The sequence below is a fragment of the Carcharodon carcharias genome, chromosome 11, assembly GCF_017639515.1.
Source record: "Carcharodon carcharias isolate sCarCar2 chromosome 11, sCarCar2.pri, whole genome shotgun sequence".
In the NCBI taxonomy this organism is placed as follows: Eukaryota; Metazoa; Chordata; class Chondrichthyes; order Lamniformes; family Lamnidae; genus Carcharodon; species Carcharodon carcharias.
The window spans coordinates 99,574,139-99,593,294 of NC_054477.1; the positions used below are offsets into that span (position 1 = coordinate 99,574,139).

At 42.9% G+C, this 19,156-nt stretch overlaps 1 protein-coding gene across 1 annotated transcript in view; it reads left to right on the forward strand.

Annotated features, from left to right (window-relative positions):
• cep126 (centrosomal protein 126) overlaps positions 1 to 19,156 on the forward strand; it is a 180,710-nt gene that overhangs the window by 130,978 nt on the left and 30,576 nt on the right. Inside the window, exons 7-8 of the mRNA XM_041198710.1 lie at positions 2,922 to 3,083; positions 13,916 to 14,046. Of these exons, the coding sequence (XP_041054644.1) occupies positions 2,922 to 3,083; positions 13,916 to 14,046 (293 nt within the window). The remainder of the gene's footprint in view (positions 1 to 2,921; positions 3,084 to 13,915; positions 14,047 to 19,156) is intronic.

Below are 19,156 nucleotides of genomic sequence, written 5' to 3' on the forward strand. Positions count from 1 at the left end.
GGCTGTGACAATTGAGGGACCTGATAGGCAGAGGACTGTTGGAGACCAGGCCCATGGTGAGCCCCATGCTCATGACGGCCCTCTGGTCACGACCACAAAAAACCTGCTGGAGCTGCAGGGACAAGCAGAGAACATCTGCCGGAAATGCCAGAGGCCATGCACTAACTTGCACAGACCATGGAGGAATCCATCCAAGCCATGAATTCTGCCACACAGGAGACCCTCACTCTTCAGCCTAGCAGAAGATGGCTGCTAAGGTTATCTTAGGCAATGGGGCATAGCACTCAGCAGTCTTCCTCCACCTCAGCTGCAGATGTTGGGGTTGCACCAAGACATAATGAGTGTAAACATAAGATTTTATGGTGGCACAGGCGTTCAACAATTCAATGGAATTTTTGCGTTATGTGTAAATATATACTTCTGCTCACTTTATTCATGTGTGGTGAGTTGTCATGTTGGTGGGACTTAGTTAGCTAGATGATGGCTTGCATCAGAAGTGGATATCATTTATGGGTAAAGGAGAGTTAGTAACATCTCATTTCTTGGGTTGGCAAGGATGTAGTGGCATGTCTATGTCCACTGATGATGAGATGTTCTTGTGCTTCTCATGCTTTCCTCTTTATTAGGATGTGTACATCACTAGCAAGCTGGCATATGTTTGCACTCCCTTACTTCCCCTGAGAAAGTGGTGTCTTGCCAAACTCTGGACCCACTGCATTCCATCTGGAACAAGAACTTGCACGGTGTTATAATGAAGACTGCTCCAGGATCTTGATCCTGTGGCAGTGAGGAATGGGTGATCTAGTTCCAAGTCAGGAGAGTGTGTGGCTTTGAGGGGACCCTGCACAGGTGGTGGAGCAGTTTCCAAATGCCTGCAGTCCTTTCCCTTCTAGGTGTTAGAGGCCGCAGGACTGTGGGATGTTCTGAAGGGAGACTAGTGAGTTGGGTGACAATGTGTGTAGGATGGTGACCATCAGGGCTTTTAGGGGCTTCACTCTGACTGGAAATGAGTCGGAATGAGGCCATCAGAGGTCTGCTTCCTCTTGATCCATGGAAGTGTGTTACCTCCAACATCCCAACTGGCAACTCCTCACCCCTATGCTGTGTGAAAGTGAGCAATAAGCAGCAAACCACAATGATTCTGGACCCTTCTGAGGCACATACTGCAGCACTCCACCTGAGCGCTGCTAGCAACAGAACTTCATCTTTAACAATTCTGTGGCCTGTTCGATTATTGCCCTTGTGGAGCCATAAGAAGCATTGTACCTGTCCTCTTCAGGGCTTTGCAAATTCCACACAGGTGTTATGAGCCATGTTTTTCATGGATAGCCCCTGTCACCCAATATCCATCCTTGCATTCGTGCAGGGGCCTCAAGCAGCTGTGGCACCTAAGAGTGACAGAGCATGTAAGAATCATGAGAGCCCCTTGCGAGCCAAGCACACACCTAGATGATTTGTTTGCTGTGGTCACAGACGCGTTGCACCTTGATGGAGTACCCTTTCCAGTTAATGAATGCTGCTGGCAGTTCCAACAGAGCTCTGATCGCTATATGAGTGCAGTCTATGACCCCTTGTACTTTGGGGAAACGTACGATGGCCCCAAAGCCCACAGCTCTGGCGACCTGGCTCTCAAGATTGGTTGTGCATTTAATGAACTTTTCAGCCCTTTTAAACAGGGCACTGGTAACCTCCCTGATGCATCTTTGGGAGGGATTTTCTGGTCCTGTCCGCCACTGGGATTGTCCAGCCCTGCCAAAAACCAATGGACATTCTGGGCCATCAAATCTCCTGCAGCAGGTTCCGCCGCGATGGGGCTGGAAAATCCTGACCTGTGAATGGCTGCCTGTGAGATGCCATACTTGTCCACTGTGGAGCCCTGGAACAATCTGGTGACATAAAAATTCAATGCCACGGTGACTCTCAAGGCTACTGCAATTGGGTTGCCTCCCATTCCACGGTGCAATAGGTCTTCATTAATTCAGGCAGACAGGTCAGTGCCAGCCTAGACAGCCTCAGCCATCTCTGACATAGCCACTTGAATGTTTTGCATTCAGAACAATCAATGATGTACCATTGCTCATTATCGCATTGGCCCCTGGTTGTCTGCATCCTGAGCAGCCTCACCCTCTGATACCACCCCTTGTTGGCCTTCTGTGCTTTGATGCGCATGGACCAAGGCCATCCTCTCCAAGTCCCTCTCCTTGTCTGTTTGAGCCTCTAAAAATACTGATGAGCTAAACCCTCTACCTTTCCTCAATCTCCTTGACCCTCCTACTATCACCCTTGAACTACTCTCAGTTACCCTCCATCTTTCATCTGTCACCCTCAACCTGATCCACCCCCCTCAAACTGCCTACCCTCATTCTCGACCCTCCCTCCATCCTTGACCTGCCCTCAACGACCCTTGACTCTCCCTCAGTCACTCTTGATCTTCCCGCTACTACCCTTGACATCTCTTCAGTCTAGGTTGAGACGCCCTTGCTCAACCTTGACCTTCCCTCAGTCATCCAGTTCCCTGCCTCTGTCAGCCACAACCCTTGTTAGTCCAGCCAGCACCCTCCCTTGGACAGCCATGCCCCACACCACAAGAAGCATCTCAGCCTCCTCTCCCCTGTTCCAGCAACCTTCCCCAAACAAATTAATTTGATGACTTTTTCCTGACATTGGGAACTTCACATTTCATCTCCTGCCCAATTAAGTTCTCCTGCCTGCCTCTTTCCCCACACCCTCGGGCACGATTAAATTCTGCCCTAAGTTTGAGGAGAAAAATTTTTTTTCTCAATTTTTACATTTGATGCCAATTTTACACTTTCATAAGTAATCCAGTTATATAAAACAAATATAATGTAACTCTGGTCACAAAGCATGTAAAGATCAGGGCATTGCAAACAGTGACACAAAATTTAAATTTCCTTTTTAAGGTGACTCTCGAAATGACCTATCATCTCGGAACAGTGAGCGTAAAATAAATTTGCAACCTCATCGAACTAATGTTTCCCAATTGACCATTGATGGCGGAAGCTTACTGAATGGTGTACGATCAGTTTCCAAAGTAGGCCGATTATTTTCTGCTCCTGCTGGTGGTAAGAATCTTTTAGAATAACATAAATATAAATTGGATTAATTGGTGTTTAGAATCATATACTTAGTTCAGCTCAAGTAATTAAGGAGAGGCAGCACGGATTTGTAAAAGGACTAATCTAATTGGATCTTTGATGAAGTAACAGAGAAAGTTAACAAAATTTAAGGTTTGTGGAATAGGAGTGTCAGTATCAATAAATTGGCTGAAGAAGAGAAAACAGCAAGTCCTGAGAAATAGTTGGTTTTCAGAATGAAGGCTGGTCGACACTGGTGTTCCCCAAGACTCAGTGCTGGGACCACTGCTTTTCTTGATAGATCTAAGTGATATAGGAATAAACAGTAACATTTCAAAATTTGCCAATGATACCAAATTTGGAAGTATGGCAAACAGTTAGGATGATACCAACTGACCGCAAAAGGACATATATAGGCTAGCAGAATGGGCAGACAAGTGGCAGATGGAATTTAATATAGAAAAGTATAAGATGATGCAGTTTGGAAAAAGGGATAGAGTTGGGCAACATAGACTTAACGGCAAATTCTAAAGAGTATGCAGGGGTGAGGTGGTGGGGGTAGTTCATGTACAGATATTTATGAAGGTAGCTTGACATATTGAGAGAATAATTAGCAAAGCATATAGGACCTTGGACTCCATAAATAGAGGACAAATTGAGGAATCTGGTTAGGCCACAGCTAGAGTATTGCATCCAGTTCTGGTCATCACACTTTAGAAAAGCTCTTGAGAGGGTGCAGAGGAAATTTACCAGGGTGGTTCCACAGATTGGGGGAATTTAACTACAAGGTTATGTTGGAGAAGCTATTCTCCTTGAAGCAATGCAATTGAGCATCTGACAGAGGAGTATAAGATGATGACAGATTTAGACACAATAGAGAAAGAAAAGCTGTTTCCTCCAGCTCACAGTGCAAGGACTAGGGTACACAGATTTAAGGTATTAGGCAAAAATTACAGGAGGGATGGGAGGAAAATCTTTTTTATATAGTGAGTGGGAATGACCCAGAACTCGCTGCCTATCAAGCTGGTGGAAGCAGAGATGATCACTGATTTCAAAAGGAAAATGCATGAGAGAAATGTATTTGCAGGATTACAGGAATAGAGCAGAGGAAAGAGACTGACTCGATTGCTATATGGAGAACTGGCATAGACTGGCCTCCTTTTCTGTCATAATGACTCTGACCCTAAGTATCAAATGTAGCAATTTACATCATAGTAACTCTGGCATAAGACTGATAAAGTCAGCTAAGGGGTTCCCTACTGACTCCATTCACTACCTAGACTTGTATCTATATCCAAAGTGATCTGGGTGATCATTAGTTTGAATATTTGAATTGGGAATCGGTGCTCACTTAGGTAGGGTGGTTCTTTCCCTTTGATAGCCCCTATGATCAGTTACTGAACTAAGAGTTGTCAGGGGAAAGTTGAGAAGAAGGAATACTGACATAACCATCCACTTCCCCAAACACACAACTTCTGAGTGAATCTCTCAGGCACTTTTTAGTATCCAGATAAGGAATGGCATTGATATAGATCTTTTCCAGGGGTTATGCATGGTGCAGTGAACGTAAGAAATAGGGTTATGAGTAACCCATTCGATCCCTCATGTTTGCTGCACTATTTAGTCAGATCTTGGCTGAACTTCAACATCAACTTCACTTTCTGGCACTATCCCATGTCACTTAATTGTGGTATAATAGTATCTGGCATAGCAAGGGTTAATGTGGGACTGGAATCAGTAATGCCCACAGTATGATATAAAGAGTCACATGACCTGAAACTAGAGTCAGTTGTGGAATGGACAGAGATTTTGTGTAGAAGAAAGCATGGAGTTAGCTCATAGATTGGGCTATATCCTGTATATTTTTATGCATATATATGACTCAGAACCTCTTTGTGAGACCTACTGAACATGCAACATATAATGTTCCTTAGAAACCAAAAATCTGTTGATTTGTCTATAACATACTCAATGGTTGAGCATCCAGAGCCCTCCAGGGTAAACAGTTTCAAAACAATTAATAAAATCCAGAATTAAAGGCTAGTCTTAGTAATGGTGACCATGAAACTCTCATCAATTGTCAGAAAAACCCTTTGTTTCACTGATGCACTTTAGGGAGGAGAATCTGTCACCCTTACTTGGTCTCGCTTATATGTGACTCCAGAGTCATAACGATGTGGTTGATCTTAACAGCCCTCTTAAATGGCCTAGCAAGCCTTTCAGTTCAAGTGCAATTAAGGATGGGTAATAAATGCTGGCCTTGCCAGTGACACCTATATCCCATGAAATTTTTTTTTAAAAAAGCCTCCTTAAGACATCTTTTATTTCTTGTCCCATTTTGCCTTGGATTATTATCCCTCTTGTCAATTTATCATAGAATCACACAGTGCAGAAGAGGCCTTTTGGCCCATCAAGTCTGCACCGACATGTGAGAAACATCTGACCTACCTACCTAATCCTATTTACTAGCACTTGGCCCATAGCCTTGAATGTTACGATGTGCCAAGTGCTCATCCAGGTACTTTTTAAAGGACGTGAGGCAACCCACCTCCACCACCCTCCCAGGCAGCGCATTCCAGACCATCACCACCCTCTGGGTAAAAAGGTTTTTCCTCACATCCCCCCTAAACCTCTTGCCACTTACCTTGACCTTGTGTCCCCTCGTGACTGACCCTTCAACTAAAGGGAACAGCTGCTCCCTATCCACCCTGTCCATGCCCCTCATAATCTTGTACACCTCGATATGTGACTCTGGAGTCACATATAAGCGAGACCAAGTAAGGGTGACAGATTCTCCTCCCTAAAGTGCATCAGTGAAACAAAGGGTTTTTCTGACAATTGATGATAGTTTCATGGTCACCATTACTAAGACTAGCCTTTAATTCTGGATTTTATTAATTGTTTTGAAACTGTTTACCCTGGAGGGCTCTGGATGCTCAACCATTGAGTATGTTATAGACAAATCAACAGATTTTTGGTTTCTAAGGAACATTATATGTTGCATGTTCAGTAGGTCTCACAAAGAGGTTCTGAGTCCCACAGTCTTCTCTGCTCCAATGAAAACAACCCAAGTCTATCCAACTTCTCATCATAACTTAAATGTTTCATCCCAGGCAACATCCTGGTGAATCTCCTCTGCAACCCCTCCAGTGCAATCACATCCTTCCTATAATGTGATGACCAGAACTGCACACAGTACTCCAGCTATGGCCTCACCAACGTTCTGTATGACCTCCCTACTTTTGTAATCTATGCCTCGATTGATAAAGGCAAATGTCCCATATGCCTTTTTCACCACCCCACTAACATGCCTCTCTGCCTTCAGAGATCTATGGACACACGTGCCAAGATCGCTTTGTTCCCCAGAACTTCCTAGTGTCATGCTGTTCATTCAATACTTCCTTGTCAAATTACTCCTTCCAAAGTGTATCACCTCACACTTTTCAGGGTTAAATTCCATCTGCCATTTATCTGCCCATTTGACCATCATGTCTATATCTTCCTGTAGCCCAAGGTACTCAACCTCACTGTTAACCACCCGGCCAATCTTGGTGTCATCCGCAAACTTACTAATCCTACCCCTCACATAGTCATCTGTGTCATTTATATAAATGACAAATAATAGGGGACCCAGCACAGATCCCTGTGGTACGTCACTGGACACTGGCTTCCGGTCACGAAAGCATCCTTCTGTCATCACCCTCTGTCTCCTACAAATAAGCCAATTCTGAATCCACCTTATCAAATTACCCTGTATCCCATGTGCATTTGCCTTCTTTATAAGTCTGCCATTTGGGACCTTGTCAAAGGCTTTGCTGAAATCCATGGAAACGACATCAACGGCACTACTCTCATCTACACACCTGGTCGCCTCCTCAAAAAATTCAATCAAATTTGTTAGGCATGATCTCCCTCCGACAAAGCCATGCTGACTATCCCTGATTAAACCTTACCTCTCCAAGTGGAGATAGATTCTCTCCTTCAGAATTTTCTCCAATAGTTTCCCTATCACTGATGTGAAACACACTGGCCTGTAGTTCCCTGGCATATCCCTACAACCCTTCTTAAATAGTGGAACCACATTAGTTGTTCTCCAGTGCTCTGGCACCTCCCCTGTGGCCAGAGAGGAATTAAAAATTTGGGTCAGAGCCCCTGCGATCTCCTCCCTTGCCTCCCTCAGCAGTCTGGGACACAAATCATCCGGACCTAGAGATTTGTCCACTTTTAAGCTTGCCAACATCTCCAATACCTTGTTAATCCCTATATCAATTTGCTCAAGAACCTCGTTATCTCTCTCCCAGAGTTCGATACCTTCATCCTCATTCTCTTGAGTGAAGAGGGCTGTGAAGTATTCGTTCAACACTCTACCGATGTCATCTGGCTCCACCCATAGATTGCCCCCCTGGTCCCTTATGGGCCCTACTCTTTCCCTGATTATCCTCTTCCCATTGATATACTTATAGAATATCTTGGGATTTTCCCTACTTTTACCAGCCAGAGCTTTCTAATATCCCCTCTTTGCTCTCCTAATTGCTTTCTTAAGCTCCACCCTGCACTTTCTGTTCTCCACTAATGCCTCCTCTGATTTGCTTCCCTTGTACCTGCTAAAAGCCTCTCTTTTCCTTCTCATCGTATCCTGAATATCTCTGGTCATCCATGGTTCTCTGGGCTTGTTACTCCTTTCTATCACCCTAGAGGGAACATGTTGAGCCTGTACCTTCCCCATTTCCTTTTTGAATGCCCCCCACTGCTCCTCTGTAGATTTCCCCACAAGTAGCTGTTCCCAGTCTGCCTTGGCCAGATCCTGTCTTATTTTACTAAGATCCACTCTCCCCCAATCCAAAGCATATTTTTGCAACTTGTCTATTTCTTTGTCCATTACAAGCTTAAATTGTACCATGCTGTGGTCGCTATCACTAAAGTGGTCCCCCACCACCAGCTCAGCCACCCGTCCGGCTTCATTCCCCAGAATTAGGTCCAACACTGCGCCGTCCCTTGTTGGACCCTCTACATATTGACCTAAAAAGTTCTCCTGTACACATTTCGATAAATCCACACCATCCAAACCCTTAACACTCTGTCTATCCCAATTAATGTTGGGAAAGTTGAAATCACCTAATATAATTACCCTTATAATATAATTGTAATTATTTTTACACACCTCCGCAAATTGTGCACATATTTGCTTCTCAATTTCCCGCTGACTATCTGGGCGTCTATAATAAACACCTAACAATGTGGCTGCCTCTTTTTTATCCCTAAGCTCGACCCACAAAGCTTCATTTGATGACCCCTCCAAGATATCATCTCTCCTTACTGCATTAACTAATAAGGCAATGCCTCCTCCTCCTTTACCCCCTCCCCGAATCGCCTGAAGATTCTATATCCCGAAATGTTGAGCTGCCAATCCTACTCCTCCCTCAACCACGTCTCAGTGATGGCTACTAGATCACAATTCCATGTGTCAATCTTCACATCTTCACCCTTAACTTATCATTTTACCTGTAATACTCCTGGCATTAAAGTAGAGGCCATCCAGCCTTGCCTTACTTTCTTGAAACTTAATGCAGCTATACTCCCTCTGACTTGATTGTTTTACTGTATTATGATGTGTCCCTATTCTGCTAACATTCTGTGCATCCTCCCCTTTTGATTAGTTTAAACTCCTCCTAACAGCACCAGCAAACACGTCCGCAAGGACGTCAGTCCCGCTCTGGTTCAGATGTAGACCATCCCACTTGTATAGGTCCCACCTTCCCAAGAAACAGTTCCAGTGATCCAGGAATCTAAAACCCTCCCTCCTGCACCAATTCTTAAGCCACGTATTCATCTGCGCTATTCTCCTATTTCTGAGCTCACTAGCACATGGCACTGGGACTAATCCAGACATTACAACCCAAGAGGTCTTGCTTTTTAGTCTACTGCATAACTCCCTGAATTCTTGATGCAAGACCTCATCCCTCTTTCTACCTATGTCATTGGTACCAACATGTACCATGATCTCTGCCTTATCACCGCCCCCCCCCTTCAGGATGCAGTGCAGCCATTCAGTGCCATCCCAGTCCCTGGCACCAGGGAGGCAACACACCATCCTGGAGTCATGTTGACAACCACAGTATCGCCCATCTGTTCCCCTCACTATAGAATCCCCTATTACCATTGCTCTTCCTCTCTTCCTGTACAGAGAGACTGCTTGTGATGCCAGAAGCTTGGCTCTGTCTGCCCTCCCTAGAGGCATCAGTGCCCTCATCAGCCTCCCAAATGGAGTACCGATTTGCAAGCAGGACCCAGGGGACTCCTGAACTACCTGCCTGTTTCTCTTGAACTGCCTGGTGGTCACCAATTCCCTTCCTTCCTCAATCGCTTCAGCTGTGGTGTGACCACCTCTCTAAAGGTACTATCTACGATGCTCTCAAACTCGCGGATGCTCCACAGTGTCCCCAGCCCCCATTCCAGCTCTGAAACCCAAGCTTCCAGGAGCTGCAGCTGGACACACCTCCTGCACACATGCTGGTCCCGGGCACTGGAAATGTTCCTGGATTCCCACATGGAGCACACCACGGCTTTGAGCTCTCCTGCCATGACTTATCCCTTTAAATTAAACCTTTCAAATCAACTACGCTAGGGTCCTTCTTTCCTGATTCTCTTTACCACAGAATATACAAACTATAAACCACAAAAAGACCTTAAACTATAAGCAATGATTGTAGTAAATACTTACTTGTCCTTCCCACTACTTAGCAGTCATTTCTCTCCCTTGTAGCCTCTACTGCTGCAGCAGGGCGAGATCACTCTCTGAAGATTTAAGAAGTTGGATAGCAAAGAAAAATGCAAAGAGCACCTTTTCCCCTCTACACTGAATTCCCACTGGTTGGTAAGGTAGCTGACTCAACTGACTGTGTGACAGTTAACTGTCAATCACCTGAAGCCTGATTAGGACCTGAATAGGTGTTGATTACTATTTGAAGCTTAACTAGTGTGAGTCATCTCAGGACATCTCAGCTTTATTTAAGAAAGGGATTATTTAGAAGCACACTACAATTGCCAATATCCACACTCACTCTGGCTGTGTCTCACTCACGATGAGGTCTCTCCCCTGCTCGTGTGCAAGCACACTGTAGTGTGCTTCTAAATAGTCTCTTTCTTAAATAAAGCTGAGATGTCCTGAGATGACTCACACTAGTTAAGCTTCAAATAGTAATCAACACCTATTCAGGTCCTAATTAGGCTTCAGGTGATTGACAGTTAACTGTCACACAGTCAGCTGAGTCAGCCACCTTACCAACCTTTTAACTAGACTTCTGAACTTACAAAAACTAAAGAGAAAGACTTACTAGTTCAATTCCCACTGTGCACCAAATTGCCAACACCCACACTCACTCTGGCTGTGTCTCACTCAGGATGAGGTCTCTCCTGTCTTTCATCATAACACAGATTTTTCCTTTGTTCTTTCCCACCAATTTTCCTCATCAGTTTATTTTGTTCCTTAAGTGAATGTATATTTGTTACAAATTATGAATTAATTCTTTAAATATTTGCCATTGCTTATCTACAGTTGTGTCTTTTAATGTATTTTCCAAATCTATCATAGCCAACCCTTATACCTACGCAATTTGCTGTATTCTGATTGAAGGCCTTAGTTCTGATTTGTTATCATCTTTGGCCAGACCCCTAAGCTGTTGGTGAGATCCAGTTTGGGACCAATAACATTTTGTTTAAAGTAGACAAAGTTTGAGAATTAAGATGCTTGCTAACAGATTAAAGCCGCAAAATTCCATGGATTTTGAACAAACAAAAATAAACTTTACTATATGTGGTCAGAAAGACAAAATAATTTACAATATGTGCTCTAACATTCAGGGCAAGTATGAGGCACATGTGAATTAACAGGGAAACTGTGGTCAGACACAGCACACTACACAATAAATGACAGATGCAACCAAAACAGATTCCATGGATTTCTCAACAACCCACCCAGATGTTAGTCACGCTGTGAGTCAACCAATCTCACTGAAACTCCCACTCTCTCATGGGGGTTTCCAGTCTTCACCTTCTCTCCAAAGAAGTCACTCCAACTTCAATGGCTTCAATGATGGCCCACCTCGCAGGTTTTGATCTCGTTTTCTGAGATTCCATTCTCCTAGATTCCCGAATCTACACTTAAGCCCAATACACAAGCACAATTTCAGTTTTTTGGCCATGCCAAGTGGAACACTACAGTTCCAAAGGGCTACCTTTACTCCAACAGCCCACAGTGTGGAATCACCAACCTATGGCTGCCTTCTTGGATCTTCAGGGCTTCTTCTTAGCCCTCTTCAATTACCAGGGCTTCTCATGAGCCCACTTTACTTAATGTCTGTCCCTTGCAGCCCTTTCCCTAACTTGGAGCCTGTCTTTCTGCTCCTTTCTTGTTTCTTAACTTAACTGGGACCTATTGCTGTCCCCTGTCTTTGTCCCTTACCTGGAACTTCCTTTTGGGACCTCTCCCTGTCCCATCTCCCCTGTTTGGGACCTCTTCCTGTCCCTCTCCCTTGTCCATCTCTCTGGGACATTTGTTGGCTATGGCACTTCGCACCTGGTCACTAGACCTGGGTTTTCATGCCATTTATCTCTCTTTATGCACAGGCGGGCAGGGCCTGTCCTGACCATGAAGAAGTGAAGACTGTCGGGACTTGGAGTTCCGGACCTCTGTGCTCAAGATTAAGTTTGGGTTTCTTAACAGACTTAAATAAATCAATCGGGGAAGGCGGTGGCATAGTGGTAGTGGCACTGGACTGGTAATCCAGAGACCCAGGTTAATGCTCTGGGGACCCAGGTTTGAATCCCATCCCAGCAGAAAGTGGAATTTGAATTCAATAAATACCTGGAATTAAAAGTCTAATGTTGTTGATTGTTGTAAAAACCCATAATGTCCTTTAGGGAAGGAAATCTGCTGTCCTCAACTGGCCTGGTCTACACAGCAATGTGGTTGACTCTTAAAAATGTCCTCTGAACAAGGGCAATTAGGGATGGGCAATAAATGCTAGCCAGCGACGCCCATGTCCCACGAGTGAATAAAATAAAATACACATTATAAAATTCTGTCATATTATGATTACTGTCCCCTAAAGTTTCCTTTATTACAAAGTTATTAATTAATCCTTTCTCCTTGCACATTGCTAGGTCAGAAATTGCCTATTCCCTATTGATTCCTGGACATACTGATCTAGAAAACTATATTTCATTAACTCTTCCTCCACAAAGCCTGTTTACCATCTACAAGGCACAACTCAGGAGTGTAATGGAATATTCTTTGCTTGCCAGAATTTGTGCAACTCCACCAACATTCAAAAAGCTCAACACCATCCAGGACAAAGCAGCCCACTGGATGGACACACATCTACCACCTTAAACATTCTGTCCCACCACTGGTGCACAGTGGCAGCAGTGTGTAACATCTACAAGATACTCTGTAGCAATTTACCAAACGTCCTAAGACACCACTTTCCAAACCTGCGAGCTGCACAATATAGAAGGACAGGAGCATCAAATGCATGGGAGCAACATCAACTGTATGCTTTCCTCCAAGCCACACACCATCCTGACACTGAAACCATATCTCAACCCCTTCACTGTTGCTGAGTAAAAAACTTGGACCCCCTTCCCTACCAACACATGGACTGTAACAATTTAAGACAGCAGCTCACCACTACCTTATAGGCTACTTTGCTCTACAACCTTAACAGTTCTCTTGCTGCTTTTCAATTTACCCTTTCCTACAGTCTCCTACCCTCTTTATTAGTTTAATCCATTTCCCTGGATATTCGGTTCATCAGAATATTTTTCCCAGCCTGGTTTAAATTGAGCCTGTCCCAGCAGAACAACTCTCTTTTTCCGCAGTACTGAAGCCAATGTCCCATAAATTGAAACACTGCCTCCCAAAGCATTCTTTAAGCCATGCATTTAATCATTTAATCTGTTTGTCTCTACGCCAATTCGCAGCGGAGACCCAGACAAGATGAAGAATAAAATCCCTCAGAATATGAATTTAGCAATGAATGATCTATTGCAGCTTTGGTGGAAGCTCTGCCAAAACTCTGGGGAAAACGGTACCTATAATGACGTCACTGAAAACAAGTTTTATTATGTAAGTCTTCTGAGCAACTAAATGTGCCTAAATGATATAGAAGTCATGTTGTAAACACCTTAAAAAAAATCACCAAATTGCTTGGGAAAATGTCCCTTATGACATAATGTGTCCACTCAATACTCCTAGCATGACCATGCTGTTAACTGATGATGTTTTGCATACAAACAGTACTGAAGAGCTGCTGCTTCTCTAATCAGCAAACTTCCTTTTTTTATAAATCAGATGCACAATAATTATGATTTCTTAAAATTTGGAGATAGGAAGGAATAGGCTGTGTCCAATATTGCACAAAGAACAATACCAGGATTAAAAAGCAAGGTAAGGTACTAAGAAATATACTGATTTTGAAGTTTTCCTTGGCAATGTGGCTTTAAATTTAACCGCAAGGATGTGTGATGAGAGAATTAATTGAATTAACTCGACATTGTTCTTTGTTTGTGCTGTTTTATATTATAGAATTATGCTAACTGTAAATTCAGTTCTGGAATCTAGGTTGAAAAGGTGAAACAAGGAAATATCACCTGATGCAGGAAATGGAAGTGAGAAATGTTCTCATCTTCAGAGTTATTGCGCCAATCTTCTTCGATTGTACCAGAATGTACCAAGCTGATGGATTGGGATGTCTTTTTTATGTTGAAATATATCTTGTATTTTCAACTGTTAATTATTGTTATATCTTTAATTCCTGAAGCACTTGTTACTGCTGCTAGAAGAAAGCACCCTACGGATACACGCAGCAGTGGAACAAAACACAGAGCTCTTCTTCAGCAGAGAAGAATGAGTATTAGTTCGACCACACATAAATCTGATCAAATAGGACAGGTACCTTTGTAATTATACTGTACATGAATTTCTTTGAATTTATCCTGCTTCAATTAAATGCAGGTTTTTTTGCATATAAAATTTGCTTCTTCAAACTGTAAATCAAATATCACCAACAAAGTATAATTTTAATTATAAGAATAACAATATCAGCTATGAACCTAGTCACAATTAACATGGTAGTGGAAAAGGTGGCAATTTATTTTGAAATTTTGCCATACCAATCCTGTGTACAGGAAAATGGCTGTCATCACTCCAAACGTTTTCCACTGTCTTTTTTGATGCCCCCCAGCTACTTAGTGCTTGATATCAGAATTGAGAATCTATAGTTATCAATACATTTGGGATATTTTCAATGTGGAAGGGAAGATTGAGGATATTTAATAGACATTTCCTTTAAAATTACAAAGGATTGTGATTTGATGAATAGGAAACAAAAGATTTCTCTGGCTGATGAGTCAGTGACAAGAACCTTCAATTTAAAGCTGTCACATAGAGCATAGAGAGGCTAAGAGAAATTTCTTTTAGTTGTTTGGTAGTACGGAACTTGAGTATTGCTAAAAAAAATACATTTGCCGAAGCTTTTCGACTTTCACTCATGAGGACAATTTGCAAGAATACCAAATTTCTACGGAACAATTTTCTTGCCATGTCTGGCATGTTGGCCTGTTCTGCTATAAATAATCATTGTTTAAAGAAATTTCTGAAGAAAGACGCATGTTGTCGAAGCTTTTTGTCTTGCACTCATCAGGATAATTCGCAAGAATTCCAAACATCTGGGGAACAACTATTTATATTGCATAAGAATAGAATGCTGATTGGTTGGCAAGTGGACTCTGATTGGCAGAGGCATTGCCTTGGAGAATGTACCAGTTAACTGATGACTGTTTGTTAAACAATCCTAAATATGCTAATAATTACACTGACAACCAATTCAGTGTGGCTGACTTACACATGCCAGAAGCTACGTATATTAATACACAGGGCCCTGTCCTTTGCAGACAGAAAGAGCATGTACATACATTGCACCTTTTTCCAATAAAAAAAATAGGTGACGTCCATTCTCTGGTTCATTCCTCAGGGCAATGTCTTGACCAATCAGAGTCAACCTAATTGGTTTGAATTTAAACATAGCTTGGCAGTCATCAGTTAACTGGTGCATTCTCCATGGCAATGCCTCTACCAATCAGAGTCTACTGGCCAACCAATGAGCACTCTCTTCTCATGCAGTATAAATTGTTCCCTTTACATTTGGAATTCTTGTGAATTGTCCTTGTGAACTGATGAGAGCAAGACAATAAGCTTTGACAACATGTCTTTTTTCAGAAATTTCTTTAAGCAAAGACTATTTCTAGCAGAAGAGGCCAATATGCCAATCATGGCAAGGAAACTAATATTGAATCAGGGACAGGAACACGCCAAAATTAACATTAGGAGAATAACAATAATAAAGAAAATAATGGCACTAAAGAGTGACATATCCCCAGGACCACATACTTTCCATCCCAAGCATTTAAAGGAAGTAGGTGAGAACATTGCAGATGCCTAAAGCCTGATCTTCCAAAGCTCTCCTGGTTCTGTAACCATTCTTTAAGATTGAAAAGTTGTGGCATTGAGTCAATATCAATCTGGAGAGTTCCTTTTGTTCCCTCCTGAAATAGTGGAATGTTTCAATTCACAAGAGAAATCAGGTGATCCTCAAGCAGCCATTTTTTTTGTAGCCTTTCGTGTTTCTAAAAATATAACGTATTGACTGATAGTTCATAATACACTGGAACATGATACTTGGAACTATATTGCCAGTCCTTTATCAACACTGGGTCAAAATTCTGGAACACTTTCTAAACAGCACTGTGGATGTATCTACAATATGTGGACTGCAGCCCATCACAATCTTCTCAAGGGCAATTAGGGATTGACAAGAAATGTTGGCCTTGCCAGTGGCACACAGATCCTATGAATGAATATTTTTTAAAAAGTTGAGAAAAATAGAATATTAAAGTAAACCAGTTAGACATAAAAATTAATTGTTAACAGCATTTACAAATATATAAAAAGGAGAATAGCTAAGGTAAAGATTGGCTGTTTAGAGGCAGAGTCAGGAGAAGTTATCATGAGGAATGAGGAAATGGTAGAAACATTACACAAGTACTTTGTGTCTGTCTTCACAGTAGAAACACAATTTGCACACCAGAAATAGAGGTTAACCAAGGGGCTAAGAAGAGTGAGGAACTTAAAATAGTTTATATCAGCAGAGAAAAAGTATTTGAAAATCTTAAGAGATTAAAAGCCAACAAATCCAACACTCTAGGGTTTCAAAAGAGGTAGCTGCAAAGAAAGTGCTTTCACTGGTTATGATTTTCCAAAATTCCCTAGGTTTCAGAATGGACCTAGCAGATAGAAAGTTCACAAAAGTAATACCACTATTAAAGAAAGAAGGGAGAGAAAAAACAGGGAGCTACAGGCCAGTTAGCCTGACATCAGTCATTGGAAAAATGTTGGAATCTATTATTAAGTAAGTTTTAACAATGTACTTAGAAAATCATTGTACGTTCAGACAGTCAACGTGGTTTTTATGAGAAGGAAATCATGGGCAGGATCTTCCAGTCGGCGAGCAGGGGCAGGGCCTGCTCGCTGACATGTAAAATGACACAGAACTCCTGATGTCACCCCGCATCATTTCCATTTTCAGATCGGCCGGGGTGCAGCCAATTCAGCTGTATGCCCGCCGACCTGTCAACGGCCAATTGAGGCCATTTAAAAAGTACTTAACATAATTAATAAACCTGTCCATCCAACCTCAGGGTTGGCGGGCAGGCTGGGAGCCCTGGCGGGCTTAAGAAAAAGCATGAAACCTCATCAACGGGCGGGATGAGGTTCCATGAGGGTTTTTAAATATTTAATAAAGGTTTCACTAAAAGTGGTGGACATGCCCCAACTCATGTGACAGTGTCACATGAGGGGACATGTCAGGGAAATTTTGCTTTCATCTCTTTAACATTTTTAAATTTGGATCAGATCTCCCTGAGGCAGCACTTAGCCCTCTTGGCTGAGGGAATCCCCCCTTGCCCGCGCAGGGAGAGCATAGCACTTCCTGGCAGACATCACGCTGGGTGGGCTTTAATTGACCCGCCCACGTTAAATGGCGGCACGCCCCTGATCGGGGGTGCCGATCGGAGGTGAGCCTGCCTGTGCCTGCTCCTGCACTTCCCCCCCCAACGGGGGGAAAATTTTTCCCCATGTTTGACAAAATTATTAGAATTTCTTTTGAGGCTGTAACTTGTCTGTAACTGTAACTAAGATAAAAGGGATGTAAGGCATTTGGATTTCCAAAAAGCATTCAATAAAGTGCTACACAAAAGGTTAATACGGAAGTTAAGGGCTCATGAATTTAGGGGGTAATATATTAGCCTATGTGGAGGATTGGTTAATGGACAGAAAGTAGACAGTAGGGATTAATGCTGCATTTTCAATTTGGCAGGCTGTAACTAGTGGAGGGCCACGAAGCTCAGTGGTGGTGCCTCAGATATTGATCATTTATATTAATGACTTAGATGAAGAGACCAAGAGTAATGTATCCAAGTTTGCTGATGATGCAAAGCCAGAATGACCCAGAACAGCACAGTCCTGACTGGAGGCACCAGGAGCAATGGGAGAGCATAAAATAGAATGGGGAACAGCGCTGACCTGATCAAAGACACCAGCAGCAGCAGGTGTAAGATATGATCATGGGTAATAGATTACTCAAAAGAGTTGACTGGCAGTAGTTCAGTTTAAAAGTTAAAAATGTTTTGTTGAGAATTGACAATTCAATGCAACACATAGTATAGATGTAGCATTCACATGACCTGTGACAGGTAAAAAGGTTTCCATTCCAGGATTGGACGGATAGAATGGCCTCTGCTGCCTACTGTAATGATCTCTTGTACATCTTTAGACAGATCAGGGTGTTAAGCTGAAGCTAGCAACCCTAACGAGCCTAGTCCACTCATCCATGATTTTTCCATTTTGACTACCTGTTATATACTTTATTTCTTGGAGTTGGTGGGTATCTTATGCCAATCACGAATCCAATGACACCTTCCCATCAAATTGCTCATTTATCAAGAGATAGGTACCCAAATTATACCCCTCCCACTCCAGCCTCTGGTCCATGAAGTCACAGTTCTGCTTACGTCTTGGAAAGACATCTGGGGCAGAATCTTTGGGTCGGCAAGCAGGGACGGGCCCTGCTCGCCGATGCATAAAGTGACACGAGGTGACGTCAGGCGTGCATCCTGACATCACCACACGTCATTCTGATCCTCAGTTCAGCGGGCACGCAGTGGAGTTGGCGGGGCGGGCCCCGAACCAGCCTACTCCCCCCACCCGCACAGGGAGCGCTCAGCGCTTCCGGGTGCACGTCACGCTGGGCAGGCCTTAATTGGCCCACCCACGCAAAATGGCAACGTCCAGCCAATTGTCCGCGCCTGCCTGCCCGCCCCCACCCAACGGGGAGAAGATTCACCCCAACAGTTAATTAGTTAAGTGGGCTTGAGGCTCCACCATACCAAGCCTAGCAATGACTATACAAAGGCCAGCTTTTATGCTTTTATGTTGTGCCCTTAGTCACATAATAGGCTTCCTGATGAAAGCAAAAACTATTTTGGAAGGTCTAGCAGGCTGCTGAAGAATTTTCCTTAATAAAGGAGGAAGAGAGACAGAGCTATTTCTAAAATACCCAATTAATTTCTTAAGATTTTATGTGGCATATGGCATACAGACATATTTCAGAAAGAAGGCAAGAAGTGATGTCACTGGACAGCAGGAAGGTGATTGGCTGGTTAGTGTAAAGTCTCTTTTCTAAACTAGGGAAGTGGTTTAAACTAAGACTGGGAAACTATAAAGTACTGTATTAAATGTATAGCTTAACTAGCTGAACTAATTAATATAACTACAAATAATTGTTGAATAATCAGGCAAAAGGAGAGACCTGGAGACAGTGCAGCACTGACTATGTATCTGAATTAAACAGCAGGTAGAAAACCCAATAAAATCGTGAAGTGATGTCACAGCTTAAGGAGGAATTCTATTTAAATTAATCAACTATAAACTTAATTAGTATTAAAAC